The sequence below is a fragment of the Ambystoma mexicanum genome, chromosome 7q (genome assembly GCF_040938575.1).
Source record: "Ambystoma mexicanum isolate Mex_15411 chromosome 7q, UKY_AmexF1_1, whole genome shotgun sequence".
In the NCBI taxonomy this organism is placed as follows: domain Eukaryota; kingdom Metazoa; phylum Chordata; class Amphibia; order Caudata; family Ambystomatidae; genus Ambystoma; species Ambystoma mexicanum.
The window spans coordinates 954,886,288-954,911,487 of record NC_090941.1 but is presented as its reverse complement, the minus strand read 5'-3'; the positions used below and the strand labels follow the sequence as shown (position 1 = coordinate 954,911,487).

Sequence of the window (25,200 nt, the reverse complement as noted above, 5' to 3'; positions counted from 1 at the left end):
ATTATCATTGGGTCATTATGAAAAAAATCCATAGTGGATTTAAGAAGAGAAAACGACTGTATTTACATTCAGTTTTTGGCATTTAAATAGTTTTAAAGAATATACATGGTACAGAATACATATGTGTGGTAGCATAGATATATTATGTGAGTGTAGGACGTTTGTTTGAAGTGTGTTGTAATTAGGTAGATACTTGTTGACGTATTATAGCTATATTGGATTTTACAAAAAGTATTGCAGTAACAATAACTGTGATTGCATATTTGAACTGTATTACAATGAAAGGTATTTTTAAAGTAGTTAGATACCCGTTGGCGTATTCCAACTGTCTTGGATATTAAAAGTAGTATTGCAGTATTATGGATGTAGTTGGATACCTGTTGCTGTACTCTGTGTATTGTACTATACTTTAGTGATTACATTTGGGTTGAAGTAAAATTAAGTTAGATTTGCTGGTTACCTAAGTTTTGGAGTAACGGAAGAGTCATTACATTCATACCAACCACTTCTTTTTTTTTTTTTACATGTGCAGTATAGTGGCCTGAAGGGGTTGTGGCACCAGTGTGGTAGATTATGCCTACTGTTGTGAAGGTTTTCTTCTCCAAGAGTTATTTTTGGTACCATCTGCATTGTACCTTAGAAGCATTAGTAAGACATATTGGCCATGTGAGTGTATTTGTATGCTGGAACGATTTTCTGAATTGCAAAAAGGGAATAATATCCCATGTTTTGAATTCTGCTGAAGGTGGTGAAATGGAATGGATTCATAATTTGGTATGGATACATAGACAAAATGTTCATTAGGGATGTGCTCTTGTGAACCATGGTGGCACAGAGTCCATGTACGTTTCCATCTGTATGAAATCTGGAACATATAGGTTAAAGGGATGTTTTTGGTTTATAGTACTTGTAGAAAGTACACAAGGAATTCTTGTGGATTGGATGTTAGCATTCCTGTACAGTAGTCCAATTCTTACCTTATACCAGAGACACTAAGTGCAGTCCGGATTATTTGTGGCATTTCTATGAAGGACGAGTATTTGCAAACACAACTGGCCTGAGCCGTTTAAGGTCAATGTTGTGAACAATTGGTGGCAATTGGAAGAGAGATTGATTGCTACATGTTTGTAGCAATTTACTACAGTTGTGTTGCTGAATTTAAATGTTCCAGAGTGTTGTGCATCTGGATCCTTTGATGGGCCTGCAGTTGTTTATTTGAGAAGACATTTGACGCTTTGTCTTCTGATGGACGTGCAGTTGTTTTTGGACTACAGGGTTTTGTGGTTGTATTATGTGCTGGACCAGCAGTTCTTTTTTTGTGGTATTGCAAGGAGATCTGTTATAGATTCTGTTTGTATTCATTTTCTTTTTTGAGGTATGGGGTACATATCTAGATGGTGGTGTGCAGTACACATAGACTGTTGTATTCTAGGATGCCGGGAATGTCTATATTGACCTTGTTTGCATCACAGTTAACTAGGAAAAGATCATTGAGTGTATGGAGATGTGAAAGTGCTACGTAACTCGTACCTTCTTTGAAGACTGTGCTGCCAATGTTAATTAGTGCAGGATCTAGAGTTAGACCTTGCGATTTGTGACTAGTGACAGCCTATGCAAGAGATGGAGAGAATTGTTCCCTGCGTACGCACATGTCTTTGAAAAGAAGGAAATGTGTTCTTGTGCAGCCTATTTTTTTTTAACTTCTGCAAGTTTGTCAAAGTGGATGCTGAAAAACTGAATGGTGTTTTCATGTGGATATGTTTTGAAGCCAACAACTGTACCAACTGCTCCATTAACTAAACCTTGTTCTATATCCAGGTTACGTTTTAGAATTTCTCTGCAATTTAAACATAGGGAAAATAGTTTCTCTAATACAGCTGTGTTGGAGATACATTTTTCTAAACTATTTAGTTGTGCTGTTGTTTGTTGACACATAGGGAGTGTCATGCTGTGCACTTTGTGGAGCTGATATGAACTATGGGTTGCATTTCTTTTTTATCATTGTATCGTCGAATTGACAACAGTTTACAAGGGTTGACATTAACGACATGCATTTTATATTTTGCTGAATGAATTGTTCCATGAAATCAGGGGCAGCTGTGTTTTCCCGATATAGCTCATGGATAAGTCTCATTTTAAGACGTATTTTGCATCTTTAGTAAGCAGACACATTATAATGCTTTTTAAAATGTTAGCATAGGTGAGACTGACGCATGTTTTGAGTTAGTTCTCTGTAGTGAAAATGTTGCAAGAGATCGACATTTCCAATGCTGCCGAGTGTGTTACGGCATTGTTTGCGTCCTAATGTTTTGAAAATAGGTTGGCCTGTTACTGGTGTTAACTGTAGGAGATGTAAAAAAGGAACAGTTCTTCGTATTTGGTTTTTAGGACTACTTGTTTTCTGAGATGAATTAAAACCAACATGAAGTTGGAAACCATGCTTACTTTATCTACCAGGAGCACATTTTGTTTCAGAATTCTGCGTACTTAAGTAGCAGTTTCTGCTGATAATTTGTAGTATTCCAATTTGTTTTGATGTTCTACTGGAAGGAGCAGTAGTCGGTGTAAAGTTACACCTCCTATGTTGGAGGCAGCTAGACCTCTGGGGGCTGTTACAACAGCTGAAAGGTTGTTTGTTAAGTCTTGTAGAAATTTGCTGATTATTTTAATTGAGCGTGATGCCAGAACCAACTTTACCACGTACTCAGAGGAGCAGAGGTTTATAATTTTTACAGCTACAAGTTTGTTTCATGCTTAAAACCATGTTCAATGTCTTCAGTGACTTCTAGATAAATGGTGTTGTTCATTTAGCGGTGATTTCAGCAGTGACAAGTCTTCCTCAGATTGTTTAGATTGATACATGGTATTTTCTACCTCAATCATGGCTGTTTGCACTTAATTTAGAATTAGTGGTTCTCCAAGTGGTTCTTGGCTTCCTGTAAGAGAAGGTTGACTGACTTCAGGAGTGTCTTTATCAGTAGAGCTTCAACTTGTTGGCGTTCATTGGCCAACATTTGTTTGTATTGTTTAAAGTTGACATTTGTTATAGTGCTTTCATTTGCATTGAATGCAGCTTCAAATGAGTCCTGGTCACCTAATAATTCTTCTTCTTTTTTACAAGGTTTGATAAGTTGTAGTAGGGCCATTTAATACAGTTCTCTATGTTGCGGAAATTTAAATAACTGTATATGATATTTAGGCTGGGTTTGGTAAATTTTACTAGACATCCTTCACAAGTTGAGACTGAATATTTGCCAGTTGTCTCATCTGGTGTGACATTATTTTTGTAGGTGTAGTTTTGGGCGATGTTGTACAGGCACATGGTTTTCAAAGCATTACTTCAGTTCAGGTAGTATGTGTCAATTAAATTGTTTTTTAAAATGTCCCGGCTGTTGAGATCATTTGTGGCTATTGTTTCTATCTCTTGGTAGGATTTTAAGTACCCTTTATTTTGTGATGAAGCTGGACCAAGGTTTAGCCAGACAATGTTTTCAGATTTCCCATATAAGGGTGTACCTGTTAAACTGTCTGCAGCTTTGTAGCACCCGCAATCTTTATAGGAGAGCATTTGTATACCAAAGCTGTACAATTTTAGTGACCGTGTTTTGTCAGATGATATGTCATCCCAGATGTCTTTTAGCTCTGTTTTCTCAGCATTGATAAGATAGGTTGTGACATATCTTGCAACTGAAGTGGAATTGTCTGCAATGTATTGTATGTCTATATATGCATTCCACAAGAGGGCAATGATTGCATTGTAATCATTGATGTAAAAGGATGCTTTGTCCCTTTGAATGTTCTATGTGTTTTTAGGGGATTTCCCTTTTACATTGTGTCTAACGGAAGACATCACGCTATTTACTTGTCCTTTTGTGCAAACTGGTCTAGGGGAGCCAAAGCGATATTTGGTATAGTATTTACCTTTTTCATATCAACATCGGCAGTATTTACCACACTTATGTTTTTGGGAAGCGCAAGATTTGTGTACATAGGCCACTATGTGTACTTTCTGAAGGGATGTCACAGGTAATGTATTTTTCAATAAAGTGGCATCACTATCATGGCCACATTTGGGTGCATCTTTTATCCACAAAAGCATGTGGATGGGTGGTGCTCCTCTGGATTGATATTCTTTCCGCCAAAAGAAGTGTCCTACTTCTGAGTGGAGGGGTAGTTGTATTGCAGATGAATTGCAGCATGGCAATAAAGCGATGATGAAAGTACCTTGATACATTGACAGGGTCAAGAGAACAGAGTTCTACTGGTGTTTTAATATTTATTCCCTCTTTATTTTGGTTTGCATTGCGTAAGAAGTCATGCAAGTCATCCCATGCATATTCAAAGTAACAAACCATGTGGTTGGGCTTAGGTTCCTTAGCATACAAAGTACATCAGCGTACCAGTATTCTTTTGTATCACGCATGTTTGCCAAGAGATTTGTGATACTTAACTGCCAAACGTAATCTTTGTCTTTTATCTTTTAAAACAGTTGGGTAGCAGCCATGTTTAAAAAAAATTAGAGCCTGTTTTTAATGTGGTTGCAACTCCATAACGTGGATTTGATAGTTCTTTTTCTGGAATCTTCAGAATACATTTGTAAAGAGCGATATTCTGATGCACTAATTTGTGTGGACCTTTCATCATATCTTCCTCCTTTTTTCTGTAGGAAAGAGTAGAGGAAAAGAATGTTCTTCTACACTTTGTTTCCAATACGCTCATTGAGGATCCTTTGGCTTGACTACGCATTTAATATTTTTCTAATGCATCTTCAATGGTGTCTTTGGAGTGTAGTGGGTGAATTGTATACTGGTCTAAAATGTTGGCTGCAGTAACAGGATCTACAGGTTGACAACCTTGACTCTAACATTCCCTTTGTCTTCATCCTCCTTGATCTCTCTTCTGCCTTAGACACGGTCAACCATACCATACTGCTCAACCGTCTCTGTGAAAACCTGGGTATCACTGATCAGGCTCTGGCCTGGCTGACCTCTTTCCTCTCAGATCGACCCTCCCAGGTACAACTTGGGTCCTTCCTTTCATCTATCTTACTCTCTACCTGTGGTTTTTCCCAGGGGTCTAACCTCTCACCCTGGCTTTTCAACCAATACCTGGCAACTCTCGCCCACTGCATTGCCACTTTCTGCTAAATTTCCAGTGCTACGCTAACAACACTCAACTCATTTTCAGGCTGCTCTATGCCACCTCCTCTCCCTCTCTCATCTCTGATTGCCTAACTGCCATTCAAGATTGGTGTGCCGCCAATGATCTTTGTCTGAATGCCAGCAAGACGGAGATCCTCCTCATTGGCACACCTTCACCATTCTTTCCCCTCACTCTCTGGCCGGCCTCCCTTGGCCCTCCACCTACCCCCACCTGCGAGGCTAAGAACCTCGGGGTCATCTTTGAATCCACCCTTTCCTTCTCCGCCCACATCTCTGAGGTCTCTAAAAAGTCAAATTTTGGACTGGACCTCCACAGAGGTACTCTGCCTTTCCTCTCCTTCCCCCAGAAGCTCATGGTATCCCAAGCTCTGGTTCTCTCTAGCTTGGACTATTGTAACAGCCTCTTTCTAAATCTACCTGCCTCTACTCTCCGCCCTCTGCAACTAATCCAGAACAGGACTTCAAGACTTGTCCTTGGCCTCAAGCCCTGGGATCGTATCTCTCCAGCTCTGAAATCTCTCCATTGGCTCCCAGTGGATGCAAGGATTAAATACAAAACCCTCTGCATTGTCCACAATGCTTTCCGGGGCCTGGGTCCAAAATACCTTCAGCTATCCCTCTGCAAATACCTCCCCTCTCGAGCTTTTCTCTCCTCTACCTCCAACTCCCACAGGGTTAGTCGTTTTTCAAAGAAATGAGCTGGGGGTAGATCTCTGTCTTTGGCTGGGGCCTCCCTCTGGAACAGCCTCCCTGCCACTCTAAAACTTGAGGAGAACCATCTCCGGTTCCGTAATCACCTAAAGACCTTCCTCTTTTCTTCTGCCTTCACTCCCCTTCTCCCTTGCTGATCTGTTTTCTCTTGGCACCGTGCACCTGGCCACCCTCTGTCCTCCGGTCCCAGGTACCTGCTCACCCTGCCACCCTCCGGCACTACCTCCGGGCCACCCCTTGCACTGGGGTCTGTATCTGTACCCATACAGCCCCCCCTTTTTCTTCCTGCACTTATCACACCTACCCTGTCTGCTGCCTTAAACCTAGCACTTGCAAATTGCTGGCTGTACTAAAACTGTTTGTTGCATTTATTATTTATTTATTGTTATTTATCTGTTTCTCCTCTGCTTCGTACTTTCCACTTCTCCCCCTTCCATGTACTTTTCCCCTCCCCCTCTCCCATGCACTTGCACGTTCTCAATGTCACTGGGCCTAGTAAGATGGCGGTTTTGTTCTCCCCTGAGCGCGATAGAAATAAAATATCATATCATAACTTATCATACAGATTCAAATTGGCCAGTTGCTGGTGAATCTTTTATTACTTGGATGGTTTCTCTTAAGTTTTCCTCTGTTTATATCTTTGTAGTATTAATTGTTTTTTTTTCAGATATTGTAGGGCTTGTCTAACTTTAAGTTGACCAGTTGTTGCCAAATTTGTTTCTTTTGTTGGTACACCATTAACTAGTACAATCAAAGATTGATCTATTCGTCATTGTACTCCTAGAGTTTCTACATTTTCTTTCAGTTCAAATGGCAAATTTACTACTTTGTCACGGATGCCCTTTAGTAACCCAGATGGAGGTAGTTTGGCTGTTTTCAGTTGAAGACATATTATAGCTTTAAATGGGTGTACTGTTTGGATTATAATGCTTTCATACAAGTTCAGTTGTTGGAAAGCCTTTGAAAGTGGGAATATTTCTAAGATATTAGTGATGGCACGTGACAGCATTTGGTTATTGTCAAGCTTTCTTTTGCAGTACGTGCCCACCATTGAGGGGTCAGTGAGGGGTCAGTTGTTTTGCCATATCTACTATTTTGTGCTCCTTGACACATACTTGGTCTGGTATTTCAGCAGAGGTGTTTTGAAACATAGCTATTTCTTTTTTGTATGTGTTTGTTAGGGGGTTGGTGTTTGTGAGGTTTTCGGTAATGTTTTCTGAGGTTACTGAATGTTCCAAGTCAACTTCATTTCCAAAGTATTTACTTTGGATGTGCTCTATTTTATGAAGGAGTTCTTTGGCTGCTTCATGTAGGAGAATGTTAATTAAATTGTGCAGTTCTAACGGAGGACTTTTTGCATAGTAAAGTCTATGCACTAGATTCTGTATAGCGTAATGGTGTGTTGCTGGTGTGTTGCTAACATTTTGATGCAGCGGAAGGTACTTTTGCAAGCAGTTCCTAAAATGCAGGCTAATGAATGTTCTCGAAACCCGGTGCGGCTACGCACTGGACAAGAGTCCATAGTTTGTAAAGTTTTCATTTGACTTTTGTCTATTAGTTTGACATAGTGATTGAGGAATAGGCGTAAAGATTTAAACAATTGTTGGCGTATGGTGCACATTGAGCTGCATGTGCATTTGTACACTGAACAGTTTGTTTCGGTGAAAGGAGTATTTGGTTGACAGTATGTTGGGGATGTTTTTTCTATAAGTGTTGCTTTTGCCATAATGGTGTCTCCTACCATTTCATACCCTCGGCCATCACTGTCAATGGCAATTGTTTTTGTTCTTGTTTATAAGCCTCTTCATTGAAATATGGTTCTGTGCTGCTCGTGTGAAACCATTCACCTTCACAGAAGTTTGAAAAGGTATCTATATTGACATTGTACATGTTTTTGTAATTTATTAATTAATGTAGTTGGTGGTTTCATTCAGTTTAAAATCATTATAACAATGTTTACTTTAGTAGAAATGCGCTGTCAATTAGAGCTTCAAGGATTAGTCTCCTGCTGTAGTTTTTAAGTGTTGATCGTGACTTTTCAGCTTTTGTTATAAGATTGTGAAGAACTCTACGGTGGACACTTTTTTGTAACATACATTTTTTGGATTGGTTTATTGTGGCTACATTAACACTGGGGCATACAGTGTTAGGTTCATGAGTAGGTCTGCTTTTCTTTAATTCTTTTTACTTTTAGTTTCTGAAAGAGGGGCGTTACCTTTTTTAGCTGTGGCTGGTTTCGTTATGTTGAGTGGGGTTTCTAGCTTTTTAGTTTTAATGTTTTCTATACATTGTTTTTAGAGGTGGATGACTATATGGCTTGCTTTTTTTCTTATCTGCCCTATTTTTCCTTGTTTTCTATGGAGTTGCTTTTTAGTAGGCATTTTGTTGTTGTTGGGGGGGAATGGGTTTGAAAGTTGTGAAATGTATATGCATGTATGGTGTGTAGGTGTGATTGTAGAGATGAACAGAATGCTGTTTGATTGTGAAGTGGCATAATGGGTGTAGTTGAGAAGGTTGGAAGAGTAAGTCTGTAGAGGTGTGATGGCTTGGGTTAGTGCGGAAGTGAGTGGTGGTGTGATTGAATAAGTAGAAACATTGTGATGTTTTGAGGAAAACAGTGGGTGTTGTAATGGTGATTTCCAGATGGGAAAATGAGTTAAAGTGAAATAAATGTTGATTGGAAAAGAATACTCTGGGCTAATATATAGTGGTAGAAATACACATGGTGCATTAATGCACTTATTTGTAGGATGTGAAGGATGTTCTTTTTGTGGCAGCTGGTTTCAGCAATCTTCTTTCCTGTAATTGTAAAAGAAAGTTGGTGGGCATATGTGGTAATGGTGAAGTACTTTAAATAAGCCAAGTTGTTATTTATGAAGGTAGGAGGAGTTCTTGGGGGTGGGGGTGGAGAGTTCATGAAGGTGTTATGGATGGTGTATTAAAGTGTGTTATCTATGTTGTTACAACAATTGCAGTGTAAGTAGTTGTGTTTTGGACCTTGGAAGGAAAAGGGCAACATGGGTATGAGGAAAAAGTGCATATCTAGATTATATTTTGTGCTGCTGGTTTTAATAAAAGAAGTGCTCTGTTTGTGGTGTCATGTATTTGTATTGTGTTGCAGTGTTTTTAAATAATAGGGAAACTGTGGTCAAGTGGTAATGCAGTGTGGATTATTGTTGCAGCAGTGTTTTGTGTGTTACATTAGAGATTGGGAAAGAAGTGTATGTATTGTTGTATGTAGATAATTTGGTGGCATACAGATGTATACAGATATGTGAACAGGTGAAGAATGGTGGCCGTGTAAGGGATGTAATGAGTGAGGTTGGTTTGACATATTGATTTGTGATGTTGAGATGTCATCTTTGGTGTCTTGGGCGTTAGTCTTAGCAGTGCACAGTGGTGCCGCGAGTTATGATTGCTTAGCTTACCATATTATAGCTGAGGTTACAGAAAAGCTTTGTGTTGCAAACTCAGTCCCTTAACCCCTTCCAACTCCCAAATTACACTTGGTGTCCTCTTGCCACCCCCCACTCCACAGCGCTAGCCTGATGGCATTTGCATATTTTTTGACCCCTAAGAGCCTTTTTCGGCATTTCATTTCTCCAATAACCATGGCTATACCTGCGGCTATCTCTCCATGATCCTGCAATGTGCAATTTTTCGGGGCCATCAAATACTTAAAATACTACTGCATGGAATAACCACCAATCACAAAAAGTCCTTGTGCTAATGCTTCGTCCCCAAGTTGTTTCGGACCTGGTCCAAATACGTCCAGCGGTTTGAGCTGTGAGGGCTGGCAAAAATTGACCTTTTTTGTCTATGGGAAAATTTATGGGAAGTAGGCCATGTTACAGGCTCGTCCTGGTCCCCCGATATCAGGGTGCCCCAACACCTTAGGCACAGCAGACACTCGCACTTGGGCACAAATAATACACAGGAGACCAGAAGTAGAGAGAAATGGGTTGTAATGCAAACAGACCAGTGCATGTGAGGGCTGCATTCTGCTGTGACCCTCCCAGGCCTGGCTCATCCTTATATACAAATGAAGTAGCCAAACCCATTCTCCACCAATGAAACAGCATGTATATAACAGAACGGTCAATTTTGGAGAAAAGGGGGAAGGAAGCCTGCAGTTGTGAAAGGCACGGTCATAGCTGCGTAGCAGCTCCTAGCAGCCTCTGGTCTTGGGATTCCATCCAGCAGCAGTGTCGCTGTGTACATTCTAAGCAGGGGCCTGAAGTGGCTTCGGCATCACGCATTCCACAGCTCAGCTCTGCGACCTCGCTTGGCATGGCTGTTTCAGCTGTAGGCCAGTCTCATTGCATCCGATGTGACTCAAAGAAAACAAAAGAAAATGCAGTTTAACAGATGGTAACATTACCGATTTTTTTTTTTTCTTTTTTTTTTCCTCATTTTATTTATAAACCACTATAATCGCTGTCCAAAACCTTGCCTAGTTGCAATCTGCGACCCACTGCATAAAGAGGGTTCGAAATTGTGGGGAGCTGGGAGCTATTTAGCTCCTGCTTTATAGCCTACTCTGAAGCCCAATCGATGCCAAACAAACACACCTATGTGAATTTTACTATATACGTTTGGGACAATCTAAAACTAGATATAAGGACATCTATATGAGATTTAAAGCATAAGTGGGCATAAATAGTGGACAAAATTATTTGTTTGCATCTTATCTGGGGGTTAGATTTGCAGAAAACTACGTGCTAGCTCCTTGTTCCAAAGTGCTAGAGCCTGCTCACTGGTTAATGCTGGATTCCCAGGAGGTGCTTTTAACTCATGCTTATCCGATCTCAATGTTGATCCCTGACATAAAGCACACTGCAATAAAATTATTCTGATGTGCACATACTCAATAAGGAACCCAAAAAACAAATTCATAACTACATGTCCCTTCCTTTCTATTTCTGAGCATCCCTGTCACTCTAAAATCCAGCACCACCTCCTTAATGTGTCTGTCATGTCCGTGCGCACTGTCCAAGTCTATTTTTGTTATTACTTTCCAGTATATAGTCGGCCTCTAGTACCTCCCAGTCCCTCTGTTCACCACAGTCAGTGTCGGCAACAACTTGTCAGTGCTTGCCATATATCTCCCAAATAGCATCATCTCATATGGGGACTACCTGTTCGCTGACTGCTCTCTAAGTAGGCCATGGAGAACAAACAGCCAGTCGTTTCACTGTTTGCCTTTCACATCTGTTTGAACTGCTCCTTCTTTGGCTCCTCTTTCTGTTTTTTCTTCCAACAAGTCACACAAATGTCCATGTGTTCCTTCCAGCCCTCTTTGCCTGCGGGCCACTGGGCCATCTCTGTCTGGCACTGATATCCATTTTCGAGGGGGTTGTGTCCTCCGACATATTCAACATCTTTGACAGGTAATTACCACAGCTGTGCTGCTTCGGAAACTTTTTTGGCGTAAGCGTCCTGGATGTTATAAGTAGGACGCACGACGCCCATAGCCTCAGTTCTGTTTTTTCCACGAACGTGTTCACTTCGAAATCTCGGCGCGCCTTGGTTCTTGTGAATCGGTTCTTCGAATATCGTTGTGTACTACCGAAAATATGTCTTTGTCTTCTGCTACCCCGAAGTCGGGCTTTAAGAAGTGTCGGGACTGGGGTTCCAAGATGTCTCTGACGGACCCGCACAACGTCTGCCTCTGGTGTCTCGGTGAGAGCAACGCCACTGATGATTGCGACGAATGCCAGTTGTTGACGTCAAAGGCCTTGCAGGAGCGGAAGAAGAAGCTCTCAGCGGGTAGAGTTTCCAAACCCTGTAAGTCGAAGTCCGCTGGACTTTCGACCGACGATTCGAGAGGCGACTCTCTGCGTCGGCGTTAGTCCAGGGGGTCTTGTTCCAGGAGTGGGTCCCGCCATTCTTCGGCCTCTTCGAGGTATGCATGGAAGCGCCATCATCAATCGCCTTCCTCGTCTGAGGACTCCGCCAGACGGCGGGTTGCTTGTCCTACCAAGCATTAATCTCCGGTGGAATGGGATGCCTTTCGCAAGGAGATGATGGCGATTTTTGAGTCGCAGGGCACGATTCCGACCGCGCCTTCGAGAGAAGCCAGCGAGGAACGCTCTAGGGCCACCGCTCGTACGCCTTTGGGCTCGAGTGGTCGGCTCGATCACCGGGAACCTTTCCAGGTACAGGTCCTCGACGCCGTCGAGACCATTGGAGCCTGTGAGGCGTTCAAAGAAGGCATCGACGCCATCGGTGCCATGTCCGTCGAGGGTATTTCCCGAGGCTCCGGTTCCGAGGAAGGCATCGACGCCATCAGCCCCGAGGTCGTCGAAGGACACGCACGGGGCTCCGGCCTCGAAGCCGCCGTCGAAGTCGTCGGCGCCTCGGTCGATGTTGACACCTCTCCCATCAACACCCTCTGCACCTTTTGAGGAAATTTTGCCAGAGGTACCCCGGAGAGCTGTAGAAGCTCCTAGGACGGCGCTCAGCAAGTCTGTGCGGCCTATTCTCAACCCATACTCTGTTCCTCCTCCCAGGGTGGACTTGTTCCAATGCTTGGAGTACATTTCAGAGGTTGAGGAAGGGTCTGAGGATGAGATGCCTCCTGAGGTTCCTGATGACTTGTTGTCTAGACATAGCCAACAAGGAAGACCTGCGTCAGTCTTTGCACAACGCTAGTGGTCTTGATACCTCCCCGGCAGGCCTGAGCCTGGTACGCATGCTGACTCATACAGACGCCTCATGTCGAGGGTGATGGAGTATCAGGGGTGGTCTGCTCCACCTGTGGATTTTCTGCAGGATGACCTGACAGATGTCCTTGACCAAGGTCCACCCACTGACCAGGTGTTGCCATTTTATATGGCCTTACAAAGAAGGGTGGCAGCGGCTTGGACTGCTCCGGAGAGTCTTACGGCGGTAAATAAGTCATTGCAGAAAAAATACTGTCCAGCCAGTGGCGACCCCTGCTACTTGTCTACGCACCCCACTCCGGAGAGTTTGGTGATACAGGCGGCTATGGCCCCAGCAAAGCAGGCGGCGTACCCTAAGATCCCTCCCGATAGGGACGACAAACCCTTTGACGGTTAGGCGAAGAAGGTATTTTCTTCTGGGGGTATGGCTTTAAAGGCAGCTAACTCCGTTTGTGCCCTTGCAAGATTCAAGCACACTCTGTGGAATTGTGTGTCAGTCCCGTCTTCTCAACGTGCCCTTTGATGGTGTCCATCTTTTTGGCAGCAAGGCTGACGAGAGCCTTGAGAGGTTGCAAACCTCCAAAGCTGCAGCAAAGTCCTTGAGCGCTGCAGTGCGTCAACCTTTGCCTTTTTGGCCTAGGGGACAGCAATGGAGGGGAATCTCCTTTCGATACTACCCTTCCTTTAGTAGATCGAGGGGGGCTGCCAGTCAAAGGGGCCAACGTAGGAGTACCAGAGGTGGAAAACAAGGTACTCGAGGTGCCAAAGCCGCTCGGCAGTTGCCTCTTTGCCCTCAGGCACTGCCGCAGCCACTCCCACTCAGTCATGAGGCCATGTCCCATGGTTCGGCAGTTGGGGGGAAGGCTGGCGCAGCAATCTGTAGAATGGCGTGCCATTACTTCAGATGTGTGGGTTGTCTTCCTTTCCGGCAGAGGCCTCACGACAATCCACCGGGGAAGCTCTCTTTGAAGAGTCCGGATCCGCTCCTTGCACAGGAGATCAAATCCCTGCTGGAGAAAGGCGCCATAGAACTTGTGCTTGTAGCAGAGAGGAACAAGGGATGGCATTCCCCATATTTTTTGATCCCGCAAAAATACGGAGGATTGAGACCCATCATGGACTTGCGTGCTTTGAACAAGCTCCTCAGGAAGGACAAGTTCAAGATGGTTACTCTTTCTCAAGTCCTCCAGGCCCTTCAACTTCAGGATTGGTTGGTGTCTCTCGACCTCAAGGATGCTTACTTTCATGTGCCGAGTCATTCCAAGCACAGGAAGTACCTGAGGTTTGTGGTTGGCGACTTGCATTTTCAGTTTCGGGTCCTTCCTTTCGGATTGACCTCCTCCCCAAGGGTCTTCACCAAGCTGATGATGGTGGTGGCAGCGTATCTCAGGAAAGGGGGGGGGGATTCACATCTACCCCTACCTGGACGATTGGTTGATCAGGGCGCGGTCTACCGAGCAAGCCCTGGATCTGTCCGTCACCTGCCACTCCCTTTACAAGCTGGGCTTCTCCCTCAACTTAAAGAAGTCTCATTTGACACCTACCCAGCAGCTCCAGTACACCGAAGCAGTGCTCGACACATCCCTGGGGCAGTGTTCGCCTCCCCAGGTGAGGGCTCATCACATTCTACAGATGGTGGACAAGTTTCAACATGCCCAGAGTTTACTGGTGTTAGAGTTCTTGAGATTGCTCGGCCTCATGGCATCCTGCATTTTACTGGTGCCAGAGGCCAGGCTGCGGATGTGATCTCTGCAGTGGGCACTCAAGATGCAGTGGTCGCAGTTCTCCGGCAGGATGTCGGACCCAGTTCAGATTCTGCCCTCGGTCGCCCGCGACCTACTGTGGTGGGCCGTCGAAGGAAATCTGTTCAAAGGGGCTCCATTTTGGCAACCGTGGCCGGAGGTGACGATCGTGATGGACACATCCCTCATGGATTGGGGAGCTCATGCCAACGAGCTGACAGCCAGCGGTCGTTGGTCTCTGTCTGAGTCCAGACTCCACATCAATCTGTTAGAGCTGTGGGCTGTCAGGCTAGCCCTGAAGGCTTTTCTGCCATCTGTACGGGGGAAGAATGTCCTGATTATGACGGACAATACAGTGGCCATGCACTACCTCAACAAAAGGGGGGGGCAGGGTCACTCCCACTGTGCAGGGAGGCGATGCAGTTCTGGTTCTGGGCCATCCAGCAGGAAATTTCGATCTCGGCAGTTCATCTAGCTGGAGACGAAAACGCGGCGGCGGATGCTCTGAGCAGGCAGAGCACGGTCTCTCACGAGTGGGAGCTGGCTCAGGAAGTTCTTTTGGAGATCTTCGCCCTTTGGGGAACCCCGCAAGTGGATCTCTTCGCCACCAGTGTCAACCGGAAGTGCGATTCTGCTTGCGGGAATATCTTACAGGCTCGTCCTGCTCCCCACGATACCAGTACACTCCAACACCTCAGTCACTTGGATGCAAAAAATACCCTGGAGACCCGAAGTAGCGATAAATGGGCTGTAATGCAAACACACCAGTGCACGTGAGGGCTGAATTCTGCTCTGTCCCTCCCAGGCCTTGCACATCCTCATATACAAATGGAGTAGCTAAATACATTCCCCACGCATGAAACACCACTTATATAACAAAGTCAATTCCGGAGAAGAGGGGGAAGGAAGCCTGCAGTTGCGAAAAGGCACAGTCATATCTGCGTGGCAGCCCCTGGCCTTGGGACTTGAGCCTGCAGCGTTGTCACTGTGTGCATTCTCAGCAGGGGCCTGAATTGGGCTCGGCAGTCTGAGGCATCATGCATTCCACAGCTCAGCGACCTCGGTGGGCACATGTGTTTCAGCGGTAGGCCAGTCTCATTGCAACCGAAGTGCCTCCGAGAAAACAAAAGAAAATGCAGCACCAGATGACAACAGGCCACGACTTTTGTTTTTCTTAAAACTTTATTTTTTAGCAAATCTTTCCCAAACTTTGCATTCTAGGACAAGGGAGGGGGGGGCGCACCCGCATGTCCCGAATTGTCTTCAGAATTTCTGCCAAGTCAGTTGCACGGATCTAGAGCTAATAGCAATTGATTTTTTAAGGTTTCCTATTGGAGTCCATCTCACCTTAACGGTAGGGCGACGATAGTTAAGCGACTGCCGCCCTATAATTTATATATAGATATATATTTATTCTATCCGCTTTGCACATTGGCAGATTTGCACTGATATAGACAATCTTGCAATATATATATATATAATTTGCATTTATACAGCATTCCTTTTGATAGAACTAACATGTTAAAAAGGATCAGTATCCTATCATTAGGATGTTATGAGTGCTAAGACTGATTGCATGTGACACCACAGAGGACGCAGCAATCTGGCTGTTGTGGTGTCGAGTGACTGAATCGCATGTTTCTCGTTGTCCTGCTTACAACAAAGCCTCCCCCACAAAGAAAAATATGTAATTGTACAGCTGTTGAAGGGGGAAGCATCTGTTGCTTTGCAATCCAAGCTTTTCAGTGAGGCCTTTTTCACAAAGTTTTATTTATTTACAAAAGTCAGTGAAAGCAATGCATTTTGGCACAAAAATGCTTCCAGAATTTCCCACTGATAACAGAGCAGATGACATGGGTCCTTTACAATGGGGTGAGTGAATGTGATTTGAAGACCAGATGTTGCAGGGGAAGGAGGAAACATAAACCAGGTCCGAGAACAGGACAGAATGGCTTAGGAACAGGATGGGGTAAGTGATGAATTAAGGATGGGGGTGACGGAAAAGTGCTGTAGGGCTGTCCATAAAGGGTAGGGAGAGAGGAAAATGGGGTGCCGCAGTAGTGTAAAGTGCTAGGAAACAGGTACTTCAGAAAGGATAGCTTGAAAGTTGGATTTAAATAGTGATAGAGTTGGAGTACTAGGGAGAGGAAGAGCATTCCAGAGTATGGGAGCGAGGAGACCGAGAAAGCGGAAACTAGAGGGCGCACAGGGGGCTCGAGTGGTGGCAAGGAGGTGAGCTGAGGATGATCTTAACGAGCGAGGGGGAGTAGGGAGTCTGATGAGCAGATAAGTAGGGTGGGGCAAGTTCATGAATGGTTTTGAAGATGCTGAGTAGTTTATACTTGACCCTTTGTTTTATAGATAGCCAACCAATCTGGTGACGGGCAGAGCAGGCAGAGGTAAAGCGATAAAGGTTGAAAAGTGTGTGGACCGCAAAATTGAGGAGTTTGTCCAGAGGTTAAAAAGCATAGTTGGGAAGGCCATAGACTTGCACAGTAGTCAGATCTAGAAAATACTAAAGAAGAAATTAGCTATTTCACAGTATTGAAAGGAAGAAGATGGCAGATTATTCAGATATTGAGGAGATTGAGTCAGGCTGCAGTGGCTGATTTTCATATGAAGAGTGAAAAGTTGGGTGATGGATCAAAGATGATAACAAGGTCACGCGTTGAAGCAGAATAAGGAAGGTAATCAGGCGAGAAGTGGAAGAGATAGCCTATTTGGCTGGGAAGAAGAGACCTTCAGTCTTAGTGGAATTGAGAATGAGCCATTTAGACACCATCCAATATTTGAAGGCATAGAGAAAGATTGACATTTTTGACAACAGCTCGTCAGATAAGGTGTGAAAGGAGAAGCGAAGAGTTGATAGAAGAAGTTGTAAGAGGAAATTAGGGCACCAAGAGTTGAAGTATAGAGAGTGAAAAGAAGTGTACCAAGAACAGACCCTTAGGGAACACCAACAGTAAGAGGGGTTAGTGGGGAGGTATGGCTGTTGTAGGACCCGAAAGTGTCTGCATGCAAGTTATGAAGAAAACCAAGTGAGGGCCTTATCTCTGGTGCCAAGGAGAGGGAATGGAGAGAGAAGGTCAGAATGGTTGACAGTATCGAATGCAGCAAAGAGTATGAGAAGAATAAGAATAGATGAAAGGTTTGCATTCCAAGAGGTCGGAAGCCAGATTAGAGGGTCCCAGAGGGTTGTGAGTATCAAGGAACTCAGTGATTCGATTGAATAATACTCGCTCTAGGAATTTGGAATATTGTGGTAGAACAGAGATATTGCAAAAGTTGGCAGTTATGATCTAGACCAGGTTTCTTAAGGAGAGGGATGACAATGGCTGTCTTTAGGATGAACAAAAAGTGTCCTTGTCAAGAGAGGAGTTGAAAAAGGTAAGATGTGGAGCAACACTGGGAGCTATGTGCTTCATAATGTGCGGGTCAGTCAGTGGGGTCTTGGGAAGGGTTAGCCTTGAGCAAGAATCTCAGCAGGGTTGGTGGGGCAAAGGAAGACCTGCTAGCGGAAGAGGAGGATAGGGCTAGTGGAGAAACGTGAGCAGGAGGAGGGAATAGAAAATAATTAGTGAGGCTATTGTGAATGTTAGACGTTTTAAAAGCAATTTGCAGAAAGAGTAGTGGAGATGGAAGTTGGTTTTGGAGGTGAGATAGTTGAGATTTTTGGACAAGCCTTGGTTAGAAAGATTGAGACGAAATTAGAGAGATATAGAAGTCAAGTGTAGAAAAGTAGTTTTGAAGATTAGCAAGAGAGAGCTGGAGATCCAAGGAATGCCTTGACCTTTGCCAAGTGCAAAACTTTTTCCCCATTGGTATTTTCAGGGTGCGGATGAGGGGTGTAATCCATGGCTGTGGAGAGGAGGATTTAAGAGTGAGTGTAGTAAGAGGGTAGTGATATGAAAAGGGAGCATAAAGACAAATGGTAAAGTGAAGGCTTCTTCTATGGATGGAAAGGAGAGTGGTGTAGTTCAGAGAGGTAGCCTGTGAGTATGGCGGAGGGGAACTTGCGCTTAGTAATAGTATATGGAGAGAGTGAGGAAGAAGCAGGAGTGGAGATTGAGGCAAATATGGAATGTTCAGAGGGAGAAGGCGCAGTGGAGATATTGGAATTAGAGAGTTCAGAGTTGAGGTGGGAATAAGGTCATGGGAGTTTCCATTTGAATGGGTGGGCAGTAGAAGAGAATTAAAGTTAGTGGATAGAGCAGCAGAGCGAGACCGGGAGGATGAATACGCCTAACCTTTGCTATTGAATGACAGATCAGCCATTGAACAATATTTAATTTAATGTGCTAAACTTAATTTATTTTCAATCTGCAATTTCTAAGCCTACATATGTAAGATTTAAAACTCCAAAAGATGAAATTACGAACAATTTTCCAGCTGTAGCAATTGTAGTTACAGCTGCTCTCAGAACCACATGCAAAGATCTCTGACTGCGTCCACAGCTTTAAACACACATTCTTAAGCATGGGATTGATTCCTCATATATGATATTCTTTCTCTGGTGCTGCCACTGGGGGCTCAGCACCCGCCCGATGCCTCTACCTGCCCCACGCTGAACATGTCGTCAGGACGAGTATATATCGAGGTGTAGCAACCCATTTACTTGGTTACTTTTTTTTTAGCTTACTTGGTTTGCTTTAGGAACACCACTACTCCAAGTTTTGCGAAAATGCCTACTCTGGAAAAAGCTTTGCACGGACTGAAGTCTGCTGTCGACAAATGTCAGTTTTCCATCCCAACAGTATCTGTCTGTACTGTTTGGGGGAGAAACATGACCCCCAAGAATGTGGGTTGTCAGTTCATGCATCCTTAGCCTCTCCCAGATCTTGTAGAAAAACTCTTCACCTTTTCCAAAATGAAAAAGATCTTGTTTGAGGTTACTTGGCGCATAGGGAAGATTAGAACAACAGTGCCCAGTCCTCCTAGCAAGAGCCGCATTCACTGAGCAGATCCTCTCTGCACCACTCTTTTTCCTCTTCGAAGAGGAGTCACCATTCAAGGGACTTCAGGAAAGCAGCTGTGCATGTACCATTTCTCACCCAATCTTCCATCCCAGAGGAATGGGAAGCTTTCAGTTTGAAGATCCTTGACATCTTCGCCAAGTCCCTGCAAAGGACCACAACCGCATGCCTATAGGCTCTGCCTCGACTCCTGCTGGTGAGGATTGGCATCCCTGTATCGACACTCTTCATCCTTTGGCATCGAGTGGTCAGCGCCGGCTCCCTCTACCTTGGCATCATCGGCGCCAGATCTCCTCTGGAGTATGCTCTGCTCTCAAAGGGAATGTTTATCTCAAGGATGGGGGAGGGGGGAATATTGGTGAACAGCGTGACCCTATCCCTTTCAGGGTGGAATCCCTATGCAATCAAGAAGTGATGGACTTCCTAAAAAGCTTCTATGGGAAAGGACTGCTGCAGCTGCCCTCGGACTTGCAGGAGGCCATTTGTCCAAATACATCCCCAGTGTTGGACATTTTACCAGTGTCGACTTCAGGCAAGCGTCAGGCTTCATTCCAATGGCTGATGGACAAAGTGGCAGAAACACTTGGTGTGTCAGCCTATTCCAGGCTGAGAGTACAATTTGAGCTTACAGACATTCTAGGTGTAGGTCTTCAGAAGGAGGCCTTTACTATCCTTTAACCCTGCAGTTGAGGCTCCGGTACATAAAGCCTGGGACAAGCCTGGCTTTGTCTCTGCCGTTGACCGAGATTTGGCAAATAATCATTGCCCAGCTCTTTCAGACCAGTCCTTCCTTTTCAACCATGCCTCCCCTGTGTGCTTGGTGGTGCAGGTTGAGACTGCCAACCTGAATAGAACCGTATTTCCTTCACTGCATCCAGTCAGAGAAACCAAGAGGTTAGATGCATGGGTGGGGGGAGAAGGTTTTCACCCTGGCAGTCAGTTTCTTTTGGCCTCTGGTCAGCAGTGGCTTAACACCTACCTGATGGTGAGGTGAGAGAGGTTCTAGGTACAGTGGTGAGGGGGCACTTCTGGGTGAGGACCTCCGGCTTCGCACAGGACATACAAGCGAAGTTCCTGAATCTTCCTTTTGACCAGCATAACTTATTTGGGACTAAGGCTGACAACTCTTTACATAGGTTCCAATCCTTGAAGGCCACTGCAAAGCCCTTGTGTCTGACAGTGCAAGAATCATCGGCTCCCACAAGCAGAGGTAGTGTTTTGGCCCACCAACCTCCTATGCTCACTAGGTAAGAGCGAGTGGTTGAGGTTGTGACGCCAGGCTTTAGTAGGAAATCTAAATCCTTGCGCTCTGCCTCAACAGACAACGTTATGTCCTTTATGTCTTTCTTGCAAACTCTATTTATCTGCAAATGGTGCTTACCGGATCACGCAAGAAAAAGCGTTCTTCATTAAGACATTCTGGTTACCTTTTTGCACCGTTTGGTGGACCTCGTTCTGCTAATAAAGGCACCATTACCCGATTGATACTGTCATGCACTCATGCATTGCTGAAGTTTGACATTTGAGAGATTGCAATTCTAGAGAGACGTCGAGCACACTGCAAGGCAGCATTGGTCGCATTTGAAGGCATGTCCTATTTGGGATATATACAGGGCTTCAACTTGGCTTATCTTTAGCTTTTTCTGAGTATTATTCAGTAGATTCATCTTCTAGAAAAGATGCTTTTATAAATGAATTGCCTAGAACTTGTTTCCTCAAAGCCTGGTTTGAATGCCATGCTACGCCACCCAGATCTTTGACTTCGGGTTTGTAGTCTACCCCAAGATTGGGAAGGAAGGAGAGCAGGCTGACGGATAAATGAAAAACGACCTTCATAGCACTCATCCTGCCATCCACAAATGAGCCTATTCTGTGCTACAATCGCCTCAGGTGAGGAAAACATGAGGACGTTTGGCATGGCTGTTGGTGATGGAGCTGGCACATGAAGGTATTTGTGGGCGCGCATCAAGCCTCACATTCCAAAAATTAAGTTACAGGTTATTTTTTTCGTCTGCTTTTTCGGCTTGTCTGTCGATGCAGACTTCCCCAACAAGTGGTAAAAGATCGATAACCTAAGCCAGAATCAACATTAAGTTAATTTTTGTGATTTTATTCATGAAACACTTTGAGCCAGGATTGTACGGAATTTGATGTCGTAATGAAACGTATCTACGTTACAATACTGAACATGAAAAGCTTAAGTTACAAAATTGCAAAGCCCACTTGTTTGCATTTTGAGGCTCGAGCTTTTCTCATTTTAATTGTTTGTCCCCCACTTTCCTTTTAATGTATGCAGGGGACACTCCCGCAAATCGCCAAGCCTATAATACAGCCCCTGCTCACCTAGTTCTGCATTTTGGGATTCGACATTTTGTATTGTTCCAAATGTGAAATAAAAGCAAATTCAGCATGATATTTACGGTATTTTGGGGTAAACCCAATGAAACAAAATGTATTTTTTAATTAATATTATTTTAATATTTGTCATTTCATTGTGAGAATTTCCTTAGTTGTATCATTTGGTGGAGACATTGCTTGTATCAGTTAAAGTAGTGAACTTTGTGTGCAGATGTTTTTATTCATAGACCTTGGATGTATCCAGGGATAATTTGAACTTTGTTGAAACATGGTTCCTGTTTAGGCAGCAGATAATGTCAACAGCTTTGAGAAAGGAAGTTTTGGTGGTTGCTTTTTGCAGATACTGTGTAGTGCTTCCAGAAGCTTTGCACTACCACAGAAGAAACCTGCAGAAAGTTATGATAAGAGCAGGAGGCCCTTGCAGTCAGCCACATTCCTGCTTCATTCAGTCCACACAGAGTGCTGTACGTATGCCTAGCTCTGAGATGTTGGGATGTCTCTAAAGCAGGGGACCTGCATCTCAAAAACCTACCACTCACGCGGAATGAGGATTTGGGATTGCTGCTTGCAAAAGCAACCTGGCTTTCAGTATGCATGGGTGAGCCTGTTGTTGGTGCCACAAACGGACCTGCACGCATCTTGCTGGTATTCTTGGAGTTTTTATGTATGGTTCTGGGTCAGCTTTTGCTAGTAAAGGATGTGCATCCCTTCCACATCCCTGGGATTCCTTAAAGCCAAATGGGAGGATTATGATTGGTTCAGCAGGAAATCATCTATGCTTAACAGCCTTTTACATTGGGGTAGGTTGAAAGGTTGGATATGTATGGGGCCCAAAGTGGGATAATTAAGAACCAGATATGCATAACTTGGCAGTCTGCCATTCATGGTGTTCTGTAACACCAGTTTCCTTGGCAACCAAAATCGCCCACCTGGACCGCTACCTATATGCACAGTTCATGCATCCATACAGGTTCTTGATGCTTTAGTTGTCATGGCAATCAGTTTCAGCAACCAGATGTAGATCTGTTGGTATTGCGCACTTCTTGCCCGGAGTACAATTTGAAATCTGTACTTGTTAGTACCTGCCGAGACCTCATGATTTCTGAGGTCAAATGCATATTGGTATGCTGCTACTGCTCCAGGTGAGCTAAGCTAGTTTGTATCATTTTGGAGAGTTGATTATCATTGTGAGTACATGAAAAGGAGTACATTCTGCTTGCTATCAAAATCCATTGTCTAGAGATGAGGGGGGGGGGAATTAATAAGTACGAGTACATTGCTAATTTAGATAGTCATGTGCACGTTTTTTCCCAAAAACCTTAAGAATAGCAAAACCCACCATTGCACGTTCTAAACCTAAAAGTAGCACAAGCATCCAGCAAAGATTCTCTCCCTATTGAGTGTTCCACGGTTATTGTTTAGTCACTGACGTACAAAAGAATCATGTTTTGCCCAGTGCATGATGGACTTGATGGAATAGAGTCATTGACAGGATCTTCAAGTGATACACAAACACAAATCTAATATTGTGTTTTGGCTTACCTTTTCTTTCTTAGTGTTGTTGGTTCTTGTGTCTAAATTTACTGTAAAGTTAGCATCTATTGACTGTTGTAGAGTTTTTTTTTGTATATAATGCTGTTTAACCTCTGAACATGTTCTCTCCCTCAGGTCATGTATGGGCTGCTGGTGTCTTGCTTAGTATTACGATCTGTTTACATTGTTACATGGTGAGTAATTTCCCATTCCACGGCAGTGCAGAGTTTAAACCTGCGCTTAAAATCAATATCATTGCTATTGCTCTAGTTTAAAAGAAAGCCTATACAACTGTACAATATCCTTGGGGTGCAGTTATTCTTGACATGCGTTTACTAACCACAGTCTTGCCTTCCGCAGGGTATACCCATGGCTTAGGGGTCTGGCGTACACATCACTGGGAGTATTTTTATTGGGTTTCATTCTTTGGAACGTGGACAACGTTTTCTGTGACACATGGAGGTGAGTTGTTCAACAAACTATTTCTCTGTCGCTGTGGCTTTTTTTTCTTCATTAGCGCTTCGTATTTGCCACAGGTTGGAATCAATTAAATACAGTATTTTGTAAGCCAAGGATGTTCTTGTTATATTTCAAAAGCAAAACATATGTTAAAATACATTCTTTTCTGCAATACCTGTAAAAACCTGTGACTCATTTTCATATTGCAGTCTTGTTACATAGCAATCCAAGTCCACATGTCAGTCTTTACCCTCTACACCAGAGGTCTGAAAACATTGTCTCTCCTGATGTTTTGGACTGCACCTCCCGTCAGCCCTAACCAGCACAGTAAATGATGAGGGGTCATGGGAGGCCAAAAATCTTAAGAGCCGCAGGCCCCTGCGTCTACTGCATCTGCCCCCTCTGTCAAGATCTGCTAGAATGCATCCCTTGGGTACAGCAATGAGTATTTGCTGGCCCTCTCCCTCCCCCTCCCTATCTACTTGTTCTCCTCTCCGATATCTTCCCTCTGTCTAGTCTAGTTTTGGGGCTTAGCTGTGAATATTCTGTGACCATTCTCTAACCACCTCCCCTGCTCTTTGAGGCAAAATTTAATCACAATGGTAGCGTGTTGCAAAACTTGAATAAATAAAATTAATGTGTTCTCCAGTGTAATAAGAAAACATCATCACAATGCCTGCAGCTATAGTACGAACAGTGTGATAAAAAGGCAGCTCCCTAAACAGAATTGCAGCGGCTTCTTAAACGCTTAGAGGTGACCGTCTTTTCAGATTCTTTTAGTCTCTCCTTTCTTTCTCTGGCAATTCAGCCCAGAATAAGAACGTTATAGCTGTATGGTTATTTAATGGACTGCTGGAGTTTAGTACCGGGGAGGGGTCTGCATGTAACCATGTATTTTAAAGGATAAGCCAACCTTTAAAGGGACTCTAATTTAACTGCTTAAGAAACTTGTTGGCAACACATAAGCTACATTTTTCTTTTCCAATCTGCTTATACATTTCTTTTTCTACATTTCAACAAATGGAATATTTCTTTCATCAGAGCGAGCAAGAGAACAAGTACGAAGGGGGTAATGATGTGGCTATATGTTGAGAAATAAAGGTGGCCAGGAGCGCCAGCGATGTGGCTGCTTCCCTGAGGGCCTCCGTCCGAGACCCGTGGCATCCAGCATTTAATCAATCCCTGGCGATCGGATCGAATTGATGGATGGATGGATTTATGGCGAGCTGATATGCTGGGGCACCCGCCAATGTGCAGCGAGGCTTCACTGTCCTCCGATTGAGCCCTGAAATGGCCCGAACTCTCCCGCGCTCGCTGTCTTGCAGCGACGCTTCCAAGATGGCGGACGGGGCCCGCTGAGGGAGCGGACGGGACCCGCTGAGGGAGCGGAGGAGCGGAGAGGAGAGATTCCTCGCTTCATCGCCCTCGGCACGCTCCCGTCAGTGAATGCGCATGGGGACGGAGGGCTCCCCTCTTCGTGGGTGAGCTGCGAGGAAGCACCAGAGCTGGACCCGTAGCGGAGACTGTGAGGACTGCGGCACCCGAAAGCGGCGACAAAAGAGAGGTGAGCCCAACCCTCATGAGCATCGGCCCTGCA

The 25,200-nt window shown here is 44.3% G+C and overlaps 1 protein-coding gene across 1 annotated transcript in view; it reads left to right on the top strand.

The window, feature by feature from the left end:
* The window catches only part of ACER3 (alkaline ceramidase 3), a 435,473-nt gene that overhangs the window by 304,143 nt on the left and 106,130 nt on the right, over positions 1–25,200 (top strand). Inside the window, exons 7-8 of the mRNA XM_069640008.1 lie at positions 23,280–23,338; positions 23,505–23,606. Of these exons, the coding sequence (XP_069496109.1) occupies positions 23,280–23,338; positions 23,505–23,606 (161 nt within the window). The remainder of the gene's footprint in view (positions 1–23,279; positions 23,339–23,504; positions 23,607–25,200) is intronic.